The following is a 19,133-nucleotide window of genomic DNA, read 5'->3' on the forward strand; positions in this document are numbered from 1 at the left end:
GTCTAGCAACAATTCTTGATCAGCCTTCTACCTATTGTTAAAGTAATCTATACTTTATTCTGCTGATACGTTTTCCATTTTGATTGCCTGTATCAAACAGTAAAAGTTCTTGCCTTTTTTTTTCCAGATGAAGCTTTAATCTACCCAGTAACCATGTGGATTGTAGCTGATTATGACAAGTCAGATGGAAGGCAATTGCTTTCTACCGCACTGAAACACGTGGTCAGTTCTTTACAGTTACTTGTGCCTACATTGTTTAAAAAAATTTTCTTCGGCCAATTTTGTATAAGAAATACAAATAGGAGATATGTGCCAGAAAATGATTGCAGAAAAAGCTCTGTCCTTCCCTCAAAATAAAATTTTACAGAACAAAAGAAACGTGTAAAAAGTTTAATTACTGAATAAAAACAATAAAATCATTATGTACTTATTATGGATTTGTAATACCCAAAGAGAGAAATTTTGCTCATAGAAGCTTTTGTTTAAGAAGCTAAAGAGAATTTTGTCTATCTGAAACGAAGAGAACGTGGGATTGGTTTGGAGAGTTCTGCATTATTATTACACATTTTCTTTATAAGAAAATGGCCTTAGAGCAAAAATTTCCTTTATGATAGCGGAAGATATAAATTGCAGAAGTAATAAGAGTCCTACCCTGAGCTGTACATTTTAGTGTTGACCTTCAGAATATGGGCAGGAATTTCTGCTGTTATTGTGTTTTTATTGCTGCAGGGAGTTATCTAGAACTTGGGAGGATAAGCAGGAGATAAACTGTTTAAAATAAGCATCTACTTACTGTATCTGGTTCTTACAAAGTAAACATTGCTTTTTAAACTTGGCATGCTAGACTGTTTTCTTTCCTCGGCTTTTCTGACCCTCAGGAAAACAAATACTGCTCCCAGGCTCTGGTATAGTTTTTAGCATAGCTTTTAACCTGCCTTTGTTTTACAGAAAAGCAGCAGTCATATTCGGCTTGGGATTGTGAATAATCCTACTTCAAAAGTTACAGAAGATAGCACTATTATTGCAAGAGCAATCATGGCAGCATTTGTAACCCAGAAAAACTTCCATTTGAAAAACTTTCTTGGTCAGATTCTTAAGGAGGAGACAGCAGTGGCCCTTGCTGCAGGAACTAAAATTAAAAAGTTTTTTTCTCCGGTTAGTAGTTGCCTAATTATGCACTTGGCTGAATTTTGGGAGAGCAAATATAATAATTTCTGTTAATATCATTGCATGTTGAAAATTTAATACTCATTTTTAAAAGTATAACAGCCTATTTCTATAATACATTTATATACTTATACGTTGCAACTACAGGATATTTTGTACATACAGGTAGCTATTAATCTATTTAAGTTTGGTAGTAATTTATCAAATTATCACCCAATAGAATTCTCTGCATGCTGCATCTGTATATATTGCTTTAAGATGTTGGACCAAGAATGTGGGATATCTAGGTTCAGGTCCATCCTTAGCCATAGATACTCATGTGGTGAATCTAGGCCAGTCACTGCCTCTCAGTCCAACCCACCTGGGAGAAAGGCAGAATATAAATCTGAAAAATAAATAAAGTACCATTTCAGGATACAGGGTTTTCTACTGCGTTGCTCCCAAATTATACAAATATACTCTTTAGGATTTGTGTTTGGCCTAGGGGTGGGATTCAAATTTTTTAACAACCGGTTCTGTGGGCATGGCTTAGTTGGTGGGCGTGGCTTGGTGGTCATGTGACTGGGTGGGCGTGGCCAACACATCACTCACATCAAGCGGCACTTCTCCTTGCCTGGCCTCTCATGACAGTGGGGATGCTGCAATGGTCGTAAGTGTGGAAAAATGACCATAAGTCACTTTTTTCAGTGCCATTGTAACTTTGAATGGTCACTAAATGAACTGTTGTAAGTCAAGGATTACCTGTACAAAAATATAAAAAGCTTTGCTTACAAAAAGCTGCCCTAAATACCAATCCTTATATCAAAACTACCTGCAAGCCAGAGTTACAAATCAGGCAGGATGCCAGAGCATCTTTAGGAATTAAAATAGTTAAAATGCAATGAAAACGATCAAGCAGCCATCTCTTGCTCATAAAGTGAAACCCTTTAGCAGAGAGGCATTTAAGCTCTCCAGAAAGAGCACACCCAGGAGAAGCAATCCTTAGATCCATTTGCACCACTTAAAGACACCAGCTGGTCTCACTCACCTCACAAGATATCCTAAGGAAATCATCCAGATTTAAGGAAAGGTCACATGCCTCCCAGAAAGGCAGTAAAAAAATCAGTGCCAAGCTTGCATCCTGCCTCTTGGAAGTATTTCCCAAAAGGACAGTGCCAGATAGTACTAAAGCAGTGAAGGAAGACCTCTTCCCCAGATAGAAAAAGAAACCATGAAGCAGAAAAAATTGAAACACAATACAAATAATTAAATCACAACAGTAGCTGCTGCTTGTTAAACCAGTTACCAGAACATATAGACACAGGAACTAGCCAGGTTTATCAACCCAGTTTCTTTTCAGGAACAGAGATTAACCTTTTTCCTTCCAAACAAAGCTGAATAGAGAAAATTATCCCATCAATAAACACAGGATTAAATGTTACCAAGGACAGAATTAAACTTCACCAAAAACTAGTTTTAGACCAAAACTCAGAAAGGGTATGTAAACTCACATTTGAATGTCAATCTTTCTAGCTTGCCAAGAAGCCTTGCTGAATGTCATTCATCTTGGTTCCTTATCATTAAAAAGCTTCTTTCTGCAGCTCTGCTTTGTCATTCAATTATTTCTTCAAAGTGCTGATCACTGCACACCGGCTGGAAGTATTTCCAGGGGAGTATTTCCTCCCAACCGCAATGTAAAAAGCTTAAAACAACCCTTCCCCTTTAAGAAAGTACCAGGAAAGAAAAAAAACCTCTTTCTGAGGCAGTAAGTCTTAGCATACTGCCAAGAATGTAATAAGGGTGGAAAAAAAAGAAAAGGAGATTTCTTCTAACTACCGGTTCTCCGAACTGCTTAGAAAGTTAACAAGGGGTTCTATAGAACTGGTCAGAACCGGTAGAATCCCACCCTGCTGGCATTTACAAAAAGTATAACACTTCATTTGTTTTCCAAACTTTTAGTAGTTAACTGCTTCTGGAACATTTTAAAATCTTTTTAGCTGTGCTGAATATTTGGCAGAGTAGAAATACAGAGAATAACTTAAATAGAATAACCTGGGAGCAGGTGGTTGCAGTAAAATAGAAACAGAAACCAATATTTTTTTTCTGCTTTTCTAAATATCTAAAAAAGATACTCTTCAAAAAAACTAAATTAAGGTGCTTGATTCTCATGTATGCACTTTTATTTAAAGGAAAGAATTACTGCATAACAGATTCCGGAAGACTCTTAATTACTTTGAAGCATAGCATCAGTTGCAAAAAGTGGATTGTGTATCTAAATTCTCAGTAGAGAAAAGTTTTCAACATCCTTGTGTAGTTTTCTAATTTAGGGCTGCACTTTTATACTTTGTGTTCCAGGGCATGGATTCTGATGCTCTTGAGAAGAAATACAATACAATGGGAGTCGATCTGATTCAGACTCATCAGATATTTTGTCAGGAAGTTCTTAAATTGCTTCCTGGAGAAATGGCTGTTATCAGTAATGGCAGGGTAAGTAAAGAATGGGGAGATGGCATTTTATTATTGGGTTGTTTGTTTTTTAATTTCATTTACATGTATTTGAAAAGGAATACCAGTCTATTGCCATGCTCTGCTTAGTGAGAAAGAAGAAAATAAATGTATTTCCAATTTAAAATTCTCTAGGCGTTCCAGGATGATACTTTCAATCCTTTGAAAAAGAGCTTCTCCTTTCATTAAGAGTGAAGATCCAGCATTTTTTCTCCCGTAGTATTTCAGAACAAAAGGCTCATTCCTATGCCCACTCCTGGTTTAGTGACCATGTTCCATTCCAGTGACCAGGTTGCTAAGTGAAGAAAGAGGGAAAGACTGCAAAGATTATGTGCTTTGCAGATAAAGTTTTCTCATACAGCTGGCCAACATTACTGAAACTAAAACATGAATTGTTATCAGGCGCATAAAATTTGTTTGTAAATGTATACTTTGTTAAAAAAAAAAGATTTTAATGCTGTTTAATACTGTTGTATTTGCAGATGGTCACTAAATGAGGGGTAGGCATAATGCCCAAACTTCAATGGATTGGGAATTGGTTGAAATGGAAACTCCAGCCCTTTCCCTCCACTGGAAAGTCTAATGCAGGGGCCTCTAACCTTGGCAACTTTAAGCCTGGAGGACTTCAACTCCCAGAATTCTCCAGGCTTAAAGTTGCCAAGGTTGGAGGCCCCTGGTCTAGTGCAGACATAGACAAGGCAGGGGGGTTGTGTCACAGCACTGCTTCTAATTCCCTCATCACTTCAACAAATTCGATATGCAGTGAGCACAAAGGAGGTAAAATATCTCTCTTGGGTGATACAGGATCCCTTCTCACAAACATTTTGCTTGCCTGGCACCAGGGGTGGGATGCTACCGGTTCTGCCCGGTTCTAAAGAACCGGTAGCTCTGAAGAGCAGCAGACATCGAACCGGTTCTGTGTCTGCTGTTGTTTGGCCCGCCCGGGCTCTTACCTGTCCTTTATTTCCTGCTTTTTCAACCTCAGCTGCTTTGCGCGTCACAGCTGAGGCTGAAAAAGCAGGAAAAAGAGGCTTTTCAAATGCTGTGCACCTGCGCGCTGCGCTTTTTAGCGCTTTTCATGAGCACGCAAAAATATCGTCACCAAAACAATAGTAACACCGGTTGAATCCCACACCTGCCTGGCACCCCAGTTAGTTAATGGCTGCAGATGAAGGATCTAATTGGTAGCTCAGGCTTTGTCTTCTAGATGTTTTTGTCCAAGGCCTTCTGCCAAAAAACGGAAGCTTAGTTGTCCGGGGATGAAAGACATAATAGAACAAGCCACCATTTCCATGTCCAGTGGAAACTGAGAAGGCTTACAGCTAAGAAAAAACTTTAAGCACATTTGGATCTGGATCAGAAGCTATGGAAGAGAAATAAAATAGAATAGGAGGAAGATATATAGCAAATTTGGTCGCCACAATGTAAAAAAGATGTTGAGATTTTAGAAAGAGCGCAGAGAAGAACAACAAGGATGATTAGGGGACTGGAGGCTAAACTATATGAAGAACGGTTGCAGGAACTGAGTATGTCTAGTCTGATGAAAAGGACATAACAGCAGTGTTCCAATATCTCAGGGGCGGCCACAAAGAAGAGGGAGTCAAGCTATTCTCCAAAGCACCTGAGGGTAGGACAAGAAGCAATGGATGGAAAGAAGTAATGGGTGGAAACTAATCAAGGAGAGAAGCAACATAGAACTAAGGAGAAATTTCCCGACAGTTAGAACAATTAACCACTGGAACAACTTGCCTCCAGAAGTTGTGACTGCTCCAACACTGGAAGTTTTTAAAAAGATGTTGGATAATCATTTGTCTGAAGTGGTGTAGGGTTTCCTGCCTAAGCAGGGGGTTGGACTAGAAGACCTCCAAGGTCCCTTCCAACTCTGTTATTCTGTTCTAAATGTACAGGTAGAGAATATGTGGTACGTGGCTCAACAGTAGCATCTGAGAGGGGGATCTAGGTGTACTAGTGGACAACCACCAGTGTGCTGCAGCTGTCAAAAAAGCTAATGCAATCCTAGGTTGCCTCAACAGAAGGATAATCTCAAGATCATGTAAAGTGATATTACCCCTTTAAACTGCATTGGTAAGACTCTCTTGGAATACAGCATCCAGTTCTGGTCACCATAATACAAAAAAGACCCTAGGAAAAAATGCAGAGAAGAGCAAGAAACATGATAAGGAGCCTGGAGGCTAAACCATGCCAGGAACAATTGAGGGTTCAAGAGATGTCTAGTCTAACAAAGAGAAGGACTAGGGGCAATATGATATCAGTTTTCCAGTACTTGATGGGTTATCACAGATAAGGAGGAGGGTGACCTATTTTCCAAAGCAGTGGTCCCCAACCGGTGGGCTGTGGCCCCTGGTGGGCCTTGAGAAAAATTTGGTGGGCTGCAGAGAAATCTTATCCCCAGAGCATCCCCCCCCAAAGCAATTAATCCAGGCTGCGCAGAAACACAAGGCTGCCCAGCCCACATGGCCCGCAGGCAGGGGTGGGATTCTACCACTTCGCTCCTACCTATTCGCTAGAACCAGTTGTTAACATTCTAAGCAGTTCGGAGAACTGGTTGTTAGAAGAAATTACCAGTCTAATCCTGTAAGGAAGGCAGGAAGGAAACATTCTGGTGTTGTTTACAGAAACTGCCTCTCCGTTAACCCTTATTACATTCTTGGCGGGACTAGACTTCCTGTCTCAGGAACTTCTCTGGAGTTTTCCCCCCCTCCTTTGCTGGTACTTTGCTTGTGTGGCGTGACCATTCAAAGTTACAATGGCACTGAAAAAAGTGACTTATGACCATTTTTCACACTTACGACTGTTGCAGCATCCCCACAGTCGTGAGAGGCCAGGCAAGGAGATGCCTGCCTCAATGTGAGTGATATTGAATTGGCCATGCCCAGCCAATAACATGACCACCAAGCCATGTCCACCCAGTCACATGACCACCAAGCCACGCCCATCACCTAAGCCACACCCACAGAACCGGTTATTAAAAATTTTGAATTCCACCCCTACCTGCAGGAACCCTCCCCGCCCACTCACTCCTTACCTGGCAAACTTGTCTGCTAAATTGCTATTTTTCTTTTTCCAACCATCATCTGTTCTGCTGTGCCAGGAGAGTTAGATTAGCTAGGAAGCAGGAAATGGTTGGATTTCTTGCTTTCCAGCCAGTCTATAGATCTTCAGCTCTGCTTTTAAGCACAGCTGAACCTCCCTTAGGACTGAAGGTTCTATTATTCAGTGCAGACTCACAGCAAGCAAATTTGAGAGACTGAGCAAGCCGATGGCAGATAGATAGATCACTGAATGATTCTGTGAGCAACTCAATCTGCCTGCCTGCTTTGCCTTGATTTTGGGTAAAAGTTGCTCTTTTTTAATAAAAAATTCAATATTTACATACATGGTGTGTTGTGAGTTAATTTTGTAAGTTTGCTTGCTAGCAAATTTTGAGAGTTTGCTTGCAAGCAAATTTTATGTGACAGTCTGAGCTTGCCAATGGCAGATAAATAGATTTCTGAATGAGTCTGTGATTCTGTGAGCAACTCAATCTGCCTGCCTGCTTTGCCTGATTTTGGGTAAAAGTTGCTCTTTTTTATAAAAAATTCAATATTTATATAAATATTTATAATATTTACATACAAGCCATGCCCAGCCAGTCACATGACCACCAAGCCACACCCACAAATTAGGCCATGCCCACAGAACTGATTAGTGGTCCCTGGGATTTAAAATGATGAGTTTGGTGGTCCCTGAGGTCCAAAAGGTTGGCGACCCCTGTTCCAAAGCACCTGAGGGCAGGACCAGAAGTAACGGATTCATTAAAGAGAGATCCAATTGTGTGGAATGATACTAGGTCTCCTGCTTGAGCAGGGAGTTGATCTAGATAGAAGACCTCCAAGGTCCCTTCCATCCCTATTATTGTATGTTCTGTGAATTCTTAGAAAAAATAGATTTTCCTCTGAGTGTTAAAAACTGCTGGGAAATTTTCACTTCCTACAGAACGTATGTCAAAGCTGTTACCTGATGGTTACAGAGAGAATGTTTTGTGCCAGTTTCATTTCTCAGTCACTTTCTGGACATAAGTGTCAGAGTATATTCCATAAACTGGAATAGAGTTTGGTAACAAGGTCAGCCAATGAATAGGCATAGCAATTAAATCAGCCAATGAGGACAGTTTGGAAACTGAAACTAGAAGTAGTCTAGGCGTGGTTCTGTATTAAGCTCTACAACTCTGCAGCTATGTTGAGCTCTGTGCTATTGAAGATGAAACTAACTTGCTTGCTTGCTGAACTAAAGTGAAAATGATGTCTGTTTCTGAGCTCCTGAGTTGCTTCTGAAATTACTTGCAACATGTTTCTGTCTGAGTTGGAGAAATCTACAGCTGGTTTGTAAAGTCTACTTATTATGTTTATAAAGATGTTAAATGAAGCATCAGCCATCTATGTTTATTTTTCTGGCTCTGAATTAACACTGCAAAACTCTGAATAAGAAGTCAGTATGCTTACAAAGCAAAGTATTGTGTTCTTCTCCTAACACTGAATCATGTCAATTTCTGTTCTGTAGATAATAGGCCCTTTAAAAGAAGATGAATTAAATACCAAAGACTTCGATTTGTTAGAGACATTAACTCTGAATACAGCAGCTGCAAAGATTAAAAGTCTTATCAAGGAAATGGGGGTCGATCATAAACGGTAACTTTTATTGTGGAAGGTTTCATAGTGAAGTGCATTTTGTAGATGATTTGCCATTTATAAGAGACACTGGATTTATCAGTGTATGGTCTGGGTGTGAAGGGCATTGCAGTCAATTCATAGCCTTGATCAGATTGGATCTGATTACTTTTGGTTTTATTGTTTTTGTTGCATTAATTATATAATTTTCACCTTATCTTGTCAGTGCTCAAACTGTGAGATGGGCAACATAAAAATTTAATATTAAATTAATAACAAAAATTATTTTTAATGTTTGCCACCCAGAATTTAGGGCAGCTTAACATTCCTATATTAATAATAAAAGATTGGCTAATTACAAAAGCATAGAATTTGAATGTAGTCTTAAGTCTTTGAGTCCCTCTGTCATCCAGACTTGATAGCACAAGAGAAAACCATTTCATAATACTAGAGATGGTTTATATTTACATAGACCTAAATGGTAAAAATTGATTTTGATAATTTGGTATCAAAGAATGAGATGGATTTAAAAAGACCAAGGATGACCATTGTTATGGTCTTAGAAAAAAAATAGATTTTCCTTTTTTATACCTTGTTGGACCTTCCTTCTACATGAGATGGATTTAAAAAGACCATTGTTATGAAAACCTCTTAAAAATGTATTTTTGTTCTTTAATTTCCCACATCATATTGTGCAAGGAACATTAACAAGATTCCGCATTGTTAATCTTCTTTGGAAGCCTATGGATTGTAGTGGTGTTGCTTTTTGATATTTTATGACATTATTTTAGGAAATTCTTCCATTCCTGAGTTATATCCAGTTCTTTTCTCTTTTTCTATAGTGGCAGTAATTTAGTGATGCAAGTGAATGCCCTTCTTTCTTCTTTGCCAATAACTGATGACCGTCAAGATGTTGAATTTTTCAAAGACCAACATAGGTAAAAAATAATTGTTCTTTTTTTTTTCATGATAACCTTTTAGTCTATCCTGAACTTCATGTCCCTAACCCTCAACATGCTTAAGACAGAGCACGTTCTCCAGATCAGTGGTCGCCAACCAGTGGACCAAGGACCACTGGTGGTCTGTGAGAAAATTTTGGCGGTCCACAGAGAAATGTCACGGCCAAAGCGCCTCCAAATGCAATTAATCCAGGCTGTGCAGGAACACAAGGCTGCGCTACCAACATAGCCCATGGGAACACAAGGTTTGCGTCGCTTGCATTGCGAACAACATGAAGTAGTGAGGGAAAAGGGCAGAGGGGGGGAACTTGCCCCACTTACCTCACCTAGCCACCGGGCTGCTTCCTTCTGCTTTTGGCTGCACGCAAGGAAAGCAGCCAAAGTTTTTCTTTCTCTCCCCCAAAACTCCGCCAGAAACGAGTCTATGGGACCCTGCAAGGCATCCTGCTCCAAGAGGTGTGCTGACACGACAAGTCTCACAAAGATTCATTTCTGGCGGAGTTTGGGGGAGAAAAAGATTTCTGCTGCTTCTGCTGCTTTCCTTGCATGAAGCCAAAAGTCCGTCTTCCTGTTCCCCCGAGAACAGAGCTGGAGACAGTATCCTGCAATCCCAAATAAAGAATGATCAATTGGTAGGAAAACGGGTGGAGAATTTTCCTGCAGACTTTTTGGGGATTTTCCCAGGGTCTCTGGTCCGGGGGATTTAAAATTATGAGTTTGGTGGTCCCTGAGGTCCAAAAAGTTGGCGACCCCTGATCATTGATCTATCATTCCTATCATTGCCAAATCATTGAGATTAAAGCTGAATATACCATAAACAAAGAACCAAAGGGTACTATAATTGAAGGATTGGGGAAGATAGAAGGAGGATGCTCATAATAGATCTGAAGCACTCTTCCCTCCCTCTCTAGGGAAAAGTGCTTTCAACGCATGCTTTTATTTTCTCAAAATAAGTGGGCATAAACTATTAGATGGCATGTGTTTTTCTAAGGGAACTGTTCTCCACTTGAACTACTTCACTAGTTTGAAGGAAACAGAGATATATTCAATGAAATGCATCCATTTGTTGAATCAGGACATGTTTATTAAATAGCTTTTAAATACAAAAGTATATTTCTTATGAACATTACATAATGTTCATAACGTTCATACATGCCTTTAAGATTTTTTGTTCAATCTTTAATGTCAATGTTCAATGTCTCCTCTTTGCCTTCCCTGCATAGTGTACTGAAGAGAAACCCTGAGCTAAGTGAGCCCTACTTTGATGTCGTTGGTGTTGTTGATCCACTAACGAGAGAAGCCCAGAAGTTTGCGCATTTATTTATTGTAAGAGCATACTGTTGCCATTGTGGTGAACTTAAGCCAATTTAACATTGTTTTCCATCCAATGGTATGAAATGGTAATTATTTATCCTGAGTTGTATACATCATGTGATGGGAGATCCAAGTTTAAATTTTACAGGGAGTCATTAAGTTATCCTCAGTAATCAGAATTTTTAAAATGAGAGTAAAATCTATCTATCTATCTATATATATATAAAGTGAAATACCACTCATGCATCATCACAAAATCTCCAGAACCGTAAAGCCTACAAACTTGAAATTTGGCACGTATATTCCTCTTGGCTTCTAGGTGAACACTAAGAAAAGATTTTTCGAAATGACCATCAGAGCATTAGTATTTCCTATATTATTATTAACACGCTCTGATGCTAAGGAGTTCTACTCCCCCACCCTACCTGAAAAGAAATCTGTTCCAAAGTTCAAATTCAAAACACAAGCAGAGGAGAGGAGTTTCAGTTTTAGTTTCACAGCATCAAGCAGCTTTAGTACAGAACAGTTGAGCTAAGCCATGCCCAGGCTCCTTGCTGTCTCCTTGCTCACACAGCAAATAATGTTTCAGTTTCCAAACAGCCCTCAACTCTTTCACACACTGATAGGGTGCTAGCCAGATGAATACCGATGGGTGCTGGTAGGCAGAGGCAGATTTTTTCCCCTTATTTTCCTCCTCAAACTCTAAGCTTGACCACATAGTTTCGTAGCGAAGCACGGGTATCGAGCTAGTTAAATATAAAGAATAAAGTAATGAAAACAGGTCCATCAATCAGCTTTAAGCAAGAAGAAGCCGGATGGAAAGAACACTGGTAGTTTGAATGCTAGTGTTTAAGAAAACTTCTGAGAATACCATGAATGACTAGGAAAACAAGCAGGTGGACCATAGATTTTCAATCCATAGTTCTCATTTATGGTCGAAATGACCAGGCTTATATTTTAGACGTAATGGAAAGATCTAATTCTTTGACAACGATGGAATAAAAGAAGGAAAGAATTAGCCAGTTGATGGATTTAACTACTGTGTTTCCCCCAAAATAAGACCCTGTCTTATATTTTTTTTGCCACCAAAAAAGGCACCAGGTCTTATTTTGGGCGGATGTCATCCACTGACTAACCTCACTTGCGTGCGTCGCTCCCGGCCTCCTTTTTGCTGTCAGAGGCCTTCAGGAACTTTTTTTTCCTGCGGCCAGAAAGGCTTTCCTGAAGGCCTCTGCACTACATAGGCTTTCAGGAAAGCCTTCCCAGCCTTGCCAGCAGCAGAAGAAATGGGCCAGCAAGGCAGGTGTCAGCGTACGCGAGGCCTGGCTACAACTGTCCGAAGCTAAGTAGCAGGGCAGCTCCACCACCACCCCATCCCCACCCTGGTTTAATTTTTACCCGTGCACTTTGGAGTGGTTAGGGTCTTAATTAGGGCTTATTTTTTGGGGGTAGGGCTTATATTGGGCCCACATGTAAAAAAATCAAGCTAGGACTTACTTTTGGGGTAGGTCATATTTTCGGGGGAACATGGTACAATGGCAGTGCTTTTGTACGAAGGGCCAGATTGGACACAGTTCATTTCTGAAGAAAGTCTGAATTCATTTCTGCTTTTTCCAGTCCTTGAGGCAAGACACAAGAATATAAACTGGCAGCAAACAGCATTCTTTACTAGCACTGATGATGTTACCTAGTTAGGATAATGAAACTTCTGTAAGAAAACAAGCAAGCTCAGAGAGCAACAAGGACTCCTTATTTCAACCCTGAGCTACAAATATTCTCCTTTAATGACGATAAACTTTAATAAGCAAAAAAAGAAAAAACAGGTTTGCACAGTCTCCTACCTAATGACTAAAGGAACATAGTTTTTTTTCTATTTCTAATGTCAGCAGTGCAGGTTTCATTACTGTAGTACAGAGGTCTTCAAACTTGGCAACTTTAATACTGGTGTCAAGCCCGAAATTGCCATTTTATTTAGCCTTATTATATATTCCTTTTCTTTCTTTCTCTTTGCTGGTTATGTGGGGAAGGGTTTCAGGCTTGCCACATTCCTAAGGGGGGAGGAGTAATTAAAGTAATAAACCCAGTAACTGTGAAGCTTAATTTTCCTAGGTTATTGGGAAAAGTACATCCGGTTTTTCACAGTAGTTTGTTCAAACAGTTTGTTGATTCCTCACTAAGGCCAGCACAACGTATAGCTCCAAAGCCTTTGCTCATTGCAGGGCATGAACATTATGAGATTAAGATCATTTTGTACTCAGAATTTTCAGAGGGAAGTTACAATATTTAATTTATTGAAAAGGCTATCCTATTTCACAAATGACTTGGGTAAATAGCTGGAAAGTTAATGCTGATAGACTGGTGGAAAAATTCCATGAAAAATATCCACACAAGCCCAAGGTGAATCCTGTGGGTGGCAGGAGGAGGTTAATTTGGGTATCGTATTATTGTGTTTAACCTAATTTCAATCTTTGTGTATTCTATGTCATTGCAGAAATTATTTATCAAATGAGGGGGGCAGCCCGTCAAGCCCAAAATTGACATGTGTAGCCATTTTATTTAGCCTTATTATATATTCCTTTTCTGTCTTTCTCTTTGCTGGTTATGGGGGGAAGAGTTTCGGGCTTGCCACATTCCTAAGGGGGCAGGAATGGAGATAGATAGATTTGTTTAGGCTAGGTGGTGTTTCTTCCTGTGGGAACAGGAGCTGACCCTGCTGAGGCCTTGAGGTGGAGATTAATGACACCAGACAATGTTGAATTACTTCTATTGGAGAATGTGAGTTTTGGTGGTGGTTTCTAACTTCCAATATTATGTAATTCCAGATTGTGTCAGATCCAAAATTACAACAGATGCTTTCCTAAATAAAAGAAATTATTGTGGAAGATGGAGTTTTTTCTTTTTAAATGGATTTCATCACTTGGAAACCTGACAACTGGTGGACTTCAACTCCCAGAATTCCTACGCTGGCTGAGGAATTCTGGGAGTTGAAATCCACCAGTCTTAAAGTTGCCAAGTTTGGGGACCCCTGTTGTAGTAGAATATAAAATATCATAGCAGAATTCTACTACTCTAGGCTGAAATCAATACTGGTGACTTCACAAGGCAGGAAGAAATTTTAATCCCTGCCTTCTATTAGAAGATGTGTTAGCCTTTCCTGTTTGGTTAATTTTCTTATGATCAGATAGGTGCTTCACAGCAAAACTATCATTTTTCACACTTAACTTCATTGAAGGGGTATTCATGATTCTTTCTACTAAGACTTAATTCCTAAATAAAGTTGATTATTAAATTGTAAATATGTATAGGATAGAAGAGAAAGTGGAGACATGTAAATTTGCAAATTATGTATTTGTTTCTAATTTGAAGTACTTACATAAATTAAAAGGATAGAATCAGAAAAATGGGGCAAGTTGCAGATTTTAATGTAGGAATTGTTTTCATTAGGTGCTTGGTCAAGTTGTCAACATGAAGTTGAGGCTGTTCATGAACTGTAGATCAAACCTGTCAGAAATACCCTTGAAAAGGCAAGTAACTTGAAGAAGTTTATTACCAAAATGGGCACAACAAAATGAGAGTAGTGTCAGACCTGCCCCAACTCAGACATTCAGGAAAGAAAGACCCTCGACTCCATTTGATTGAAGTGATAAGTTCTTTTACTAAAAAGTGGTTGCAGTAGTCACGGCAACCACTTTGTAGTAAAAGAACTTAGATCCGAGTCTTTCCATGCAAAGGTTCCACGCAAAGGTTACCACTTTACACATGCAAAGGTAAACTTAGATCCGAGTCTTTCCATGCAAAGGTTACACTCTTCCCTCCATGCCCTGCCCCAGCCCCTTTGACCAGTTCATCAGTGTCCAGTAGGATGCTTTGAAGATGTTTTGTGAATACAGCTCAGAGCTTGGTGCCTCTCAATGCAGTTTCCCAATTGGTTTCCAGGCCAGGTTTCCTTGAAGGCTGGTTTAGGCTGGTTTGGCACCTCTGGTTCTTGTCAGTGTGTCCCCTCTCACCATTTGTCTTCTCATTCCCACATGTTACTACTACCCCTTTCCCTTCCCTTGCAATTTATGGCAGGATGCCAAGAAAAGCAAAGAACCTGAAGATGGTGGACCTGATAAGTAGTTTCACAGATAGTTTTTATTGGTGAAATGGTTTCATATGTAATTATGCAGTTCATGAAACATAAACACATCTTCATTGTCTCCAACATCTTCATCTGGAGGTCATTTAGTATGATTTGTATTTAGAAGCAGGTACAGACTTGGGCAGGCTAGTGTAATTTCTCCCCCTAAGTTGATTGGTCCTCTTCTACTGAATATTTCTTTTGGTCCTGGCAACTGATAATGTAGAATTCTCAGCTAGCTCAGCCAGGAGGGAAGTTATAAGAAAAGAGTGCAACAAAACAAAGGAGAAAGGAAGCAGAAAGAGAGGGAGAGAGAGAGAGAGAAAACAGCTGGTGCAAACACTACCACCGGTATCATACTTCTCTGACATTCCTTCCACTGGTGGGATTCAAAAGTTCCCACCGCCGGTTATGTGGGCGTGGCTTCGTGGGCATGGCTGCAAGGGGGTCGCACGACTCATGCGTGCTCGTGCACCAAACGCGCGCTTTGTGCACGCGTTAATAAAAACTAAGCTGCTGCGCCCCTCAGCTGTTTAGCAAAACAGCCAAAACAGCTGAGAGGTGAAAAAAGTCTTAGGAGTAGGGGCGGGTGGATGGGCCCAACTGCAGAGCGTCGGAGAGCCTCTGAGCTAACTGGTTCTCTGCCAGCTGATCTTCAGCACTACCGGTACGCCAGAACTGGGCCGAACCGGTAGAATACCACTGTTGATTTCTACCCCACAAAGAAATGGGCCTTTGACAGAAGAAGGCCTACTCCAAATGCAATTTCCCTAGCCTCTTTCCTATCCTCTTCTTGTTGCAATTTTATGAAACGTCTTTGCTGTTTCTCCTCTCCTCTCAAAATCTTCAGTTCCTTTTTCTCCCCGTAAATACTTGGTCTTCCCATTTTTTTCCTACGGCTAAGTCATTAACATTAACCTTCCTTTTACCTGAGAACCTTCTATGTCGAGTAGCTGCACTGTTTAAAAAAATAAGCGCAGCAAGTGCTGTACATTGCATTCCATATAAGAGGACACATGCGTTTTCCTGGCAAATGTGGTATCCTGAACTGGATATCTTACTTCCCCAAAAGCTGGATGACCTGGGATTGACAGTGGACAAACTTTACACAGTCACGGGACCTACGTTAGAATGATAAAGCATTAGAAATTAAAAACAAGAGCGCAGAAAAGAAGCCCATTCAAGTTCCTTGTAACTTAGAATCAGGGATGGGCTGCTGGGGGTTCGCAGGGATTTGGGAGAACCTCCACACCCCACTCCTGGCTGGCCCTGCCCACCCTGCACCTCCCTTCCCAGGAGTCGCCACACGGCCTGTTTTGGATGCAGGGCATGCACGGAGGCTCGGGGGTGGGTGAAAAACGGCCTCCCGGAAGTTCAGGAAGGCTGGAAATGGGCCCGTTTCTGGCTTCCAGAGAGCCTCCGGAGCCCAGGGAGGTGTTTTCGCTCTCCTGAAGGCTCGAGGGAGGCCTCCAGAACTTGGGGAGGGTAAACCCCCCCCCTCTGTGGTGCAGGAAGCTGACTAGGCCACACCCACCATGGCCACGCCCACCCAGCGACTGGGCAGAGAACCCTTTGCTAAATTTTTTGAAGGCCCCCCCCCCCCTGCTTAGAATGTTTGTCATATTACACAACTGCTTGCGAAGCGATACTAAATGTATGAAATTAGGAACAAAACATGTGGAGACCTTTACAAATCGTTGTGCAACCCTCTAAAACGCTCTTTGCTTTGCCTTCTTAATAGTGATATTTTTGCCTTGCTTATAGCTTTTACCGTTTAGTTATGGAACCAGAGCTTTCTGTGGGGCCCAATAATTTCTTTCCTCTTCCGTCTGGAGCAACCTTCCTTGAAATTCCAGAATCTCTTCTTCTGACACTAAACATGGCAACTCCAGAAAGTTGGTTGGTTGAAGCAGTGAACAGTTCTTACGATCTTGACAACATTCATTTAAAAGATGTAAGTACTAGTTCTCAAACATAATTATATACAAAGTTGTAATAGCCAAACAGATTTTTTATTTTGTTTCACTTTTTAGATATTTTAGGGCTTGTATTTTTCTTAAAAAGTTTCATTCCAGACACGGAGAATGCATAATGTTTGAAAAATACTTACCCTGTTAGCTTAGCTACATTTATTTAAAGTGGTGCTCACACTTCTGATAACAGCTTCATTGACAAAATAGCCAGAGGATATGAATGGGATCTGAAGGTTATTTATTTGTTTGTATAAATTTATTGGCTGCGCAAACTCCAGCGGACTCTTGGCAGCATACAAAACTAGAAGAAAGATTAAATCCGTCGGAAAGCCCAGACTAAAATGATCTGATAAGCAATAAAATCAACAATACAAAACAGAGTCTTTTGACATCCAGATTTCAAATGATGTTACAAGTGGTGGGATTCAAAAAATTTTATTACCAGTTATGTGGGTGTGGTTTGGCGGGTATGGCTTGGTGGCCGTGGCTTGGTAGGCATGGCAGGGGAAGGATACTGTAAAATCTCCATTCCCTCCCCACTCCTGGGAGAAGGTTACTGCAAAATCGCCATTCCCTCTACACCCCACTAACCTGCTTTCCAGCTCCGTTCTCCTGCGCAGGGCAACAAAAGAAGACCCAGCCGATCAGCTGGGACTCGGGAGGCAGAGAATAGATGGGGGCGGGGCCAGTCAGAGGTGATATTTGGCGGTTCTCCGAAGTACTCAAACTTTCCACTACTGGTTCTCCAGAACTGCTCAGAAGCTGTTGAATACCACCTCTGATTTTCTCCAAGAGTCCAAAAATGAGATAAATGTCTCTGATACTTAATTTCAGATACACAAGAAAACATCCAACCACAGATCCTTTATTAGACAGATTGTATAAGCACTGAGCAACAATAATACATCTGTGGCTTTAGCAAGTGAAAGCGCTTTGTGTATGACTACGTCCAATCCTACGGACTCTTCATGCGTGTCTTTTCAAAAGAATATGCATTTTCACAGGTAGAAGGGGTGGTTTCAGCCGAATATGAATTGGAGTATTTGTTGTTGGAAGGACATTGCTATGATGTAAGCACCAGGAAGCCACCGCGGGGATTGCAGTTCACTCTTGGCAGAAGAAATAATCCTTTCAAAGTCGATACCATTGTGATGGCCAATTTGGTAAGTGCTGGCTAAGGCAGGAGAATATGCATGGTAGTTTATGCAAATGCTCATTGTTGTTATCTAACATGCCTGCTAACTTCATTATTAATGGTGTGGTCTGTTACTGTCTGAGTCTTATAGTTTGTCTTGCCAAGAAGGGATTGTTTATGGAATAAGATCAGAGAGACACTGAAAACTGAAACTGAGGCATTAAATGCTTAAAACTTGTGCTTGTGAATGTCACTTTTATAGGGAAGTTGGTAATCTGAATTAATATGTGACATGACATCAGAATATAATGTTATAATAAAAGATATGATGTCATTTTAACCATGTCATTAAATATATCCTGGGCAGGATATCTAAGAATGGTGCTACCATATAATCGGACGTAGAATTTGTGGTCCCAGGATCACATCGCAGTTCTGTCCCCAAAGTCTTGAGTAGGGTCTTCAGAGCCTTTTGAAAAGTTGTTGCAGAATGGTGGAATTCAGGACCGTTAAAGCACCCTGTGACCAAATGGCTGATTTTAAGTGGTGCATGTCTACAATGAAACATTCATAATTCACATGTTTGGTCATACTGTTGGCCTCTACACAGGCTGAAGTGAAACTAAGAGTATAGAAAAATGCTTAAGAAATGGAAATGGAAAGTTCCAGTTTTCTTGTGATTGAAATAGGTGAACACACTCCCCAAAAGTCATTGCAGATTTCTTCAAATTGAGCTCCTCTTGGTAACTTCATAGATATAGACATGATGCTTTCTTGGAAGCAGAATAGGAATGGTTTGCCATTTTTAAAATAGGATTCTTTTTCAATATCTCAGGCTAGATTAGTTTTTCTGATTACACCCATTCAATTCTAACCAAGTCCAACTTTGCTTAGTTCTAAGCCCAAGCCATGGCTGAGACAACTCCCAATAGCCCAACTGCAGGTTGAACGTTGCCTCTGGAATGCCACATGTCCAAGCTTCATAAGTTCAGAATCAAAATGTTAATACAAATGAATTTCATAGGGTTGGGAGTGACCTTGGTGGTCTTCTAATCCAACCTCTTGACCGAAGCAGGAGTCCTCACACCAACTTGGACAAATGATTGTCCAATTTTTTTTTGAAAACCTCCAGTGATGGGGCCCTCTCAACTCTGAGAGGCAAATTGTTCCATTTTCTGTCTTGCTGACAGAAAATTCCTCCTCATTTCCAGGTTGGATCTCACAATTCCACACATAACAGTAGCAGCATGAATTCATTTCTTTTCTAGACCTTTACATTTTAGCAACCTTGGCTTCCAGTGAAAAGAAAAGCAG

General features: G+C 40.5%; 1 protein-coding gene across 1 annotated transcript in view; it reads left to right on the forward strand.

The window, feature by feature from the left end:
• Nucleotides 1–19,133, forward strand: part of UGGT2 (UDP-glucose glycoprotein glucosyltransferase 2) — a 75,697-nt gene that overhangs the window by 40,541 nt on the left and 16,023 nt on the right. Inside the window, 9 exon segments of the mRNA XM_026668978.2 lie at nt 128–222; nt 949–1,155; nt 3,502–3,633; nt 8,212–8,339; nt 9,161–9,256; nt 10,501–10,603; nt 14,036–14,115; nt 16,476–16,665; nt 17,689–17,847. Of these exon segments, the coding sequence (XP_026524763.2) occupies nt 128–222; nt 949–1,155; nt 3,502–3,633; nt 8,212–8,339; nt 9,161–9,256; nt 10,501–10,603; nt 14,036–14,115; nt 16,476–16,665; nt 17,689–17,847 (1,190 nt within the window).

Source organism: Notechis scutatus, chromosome 5 (genome assembly GCF_049901735.1).
Source record: "Notechis scutatus isolate UNSWTSFEM ecotype Mainland chromosome 5, rNotScu1.2, whole genome shotgun sequence".
Taxonomy (NCBI): domain Eukaryota; kingdom Metazoa; phylum Chordata; class Lepidosauria; order Squamata; family Elapidae; genus Notechis; species Notechis scutatus.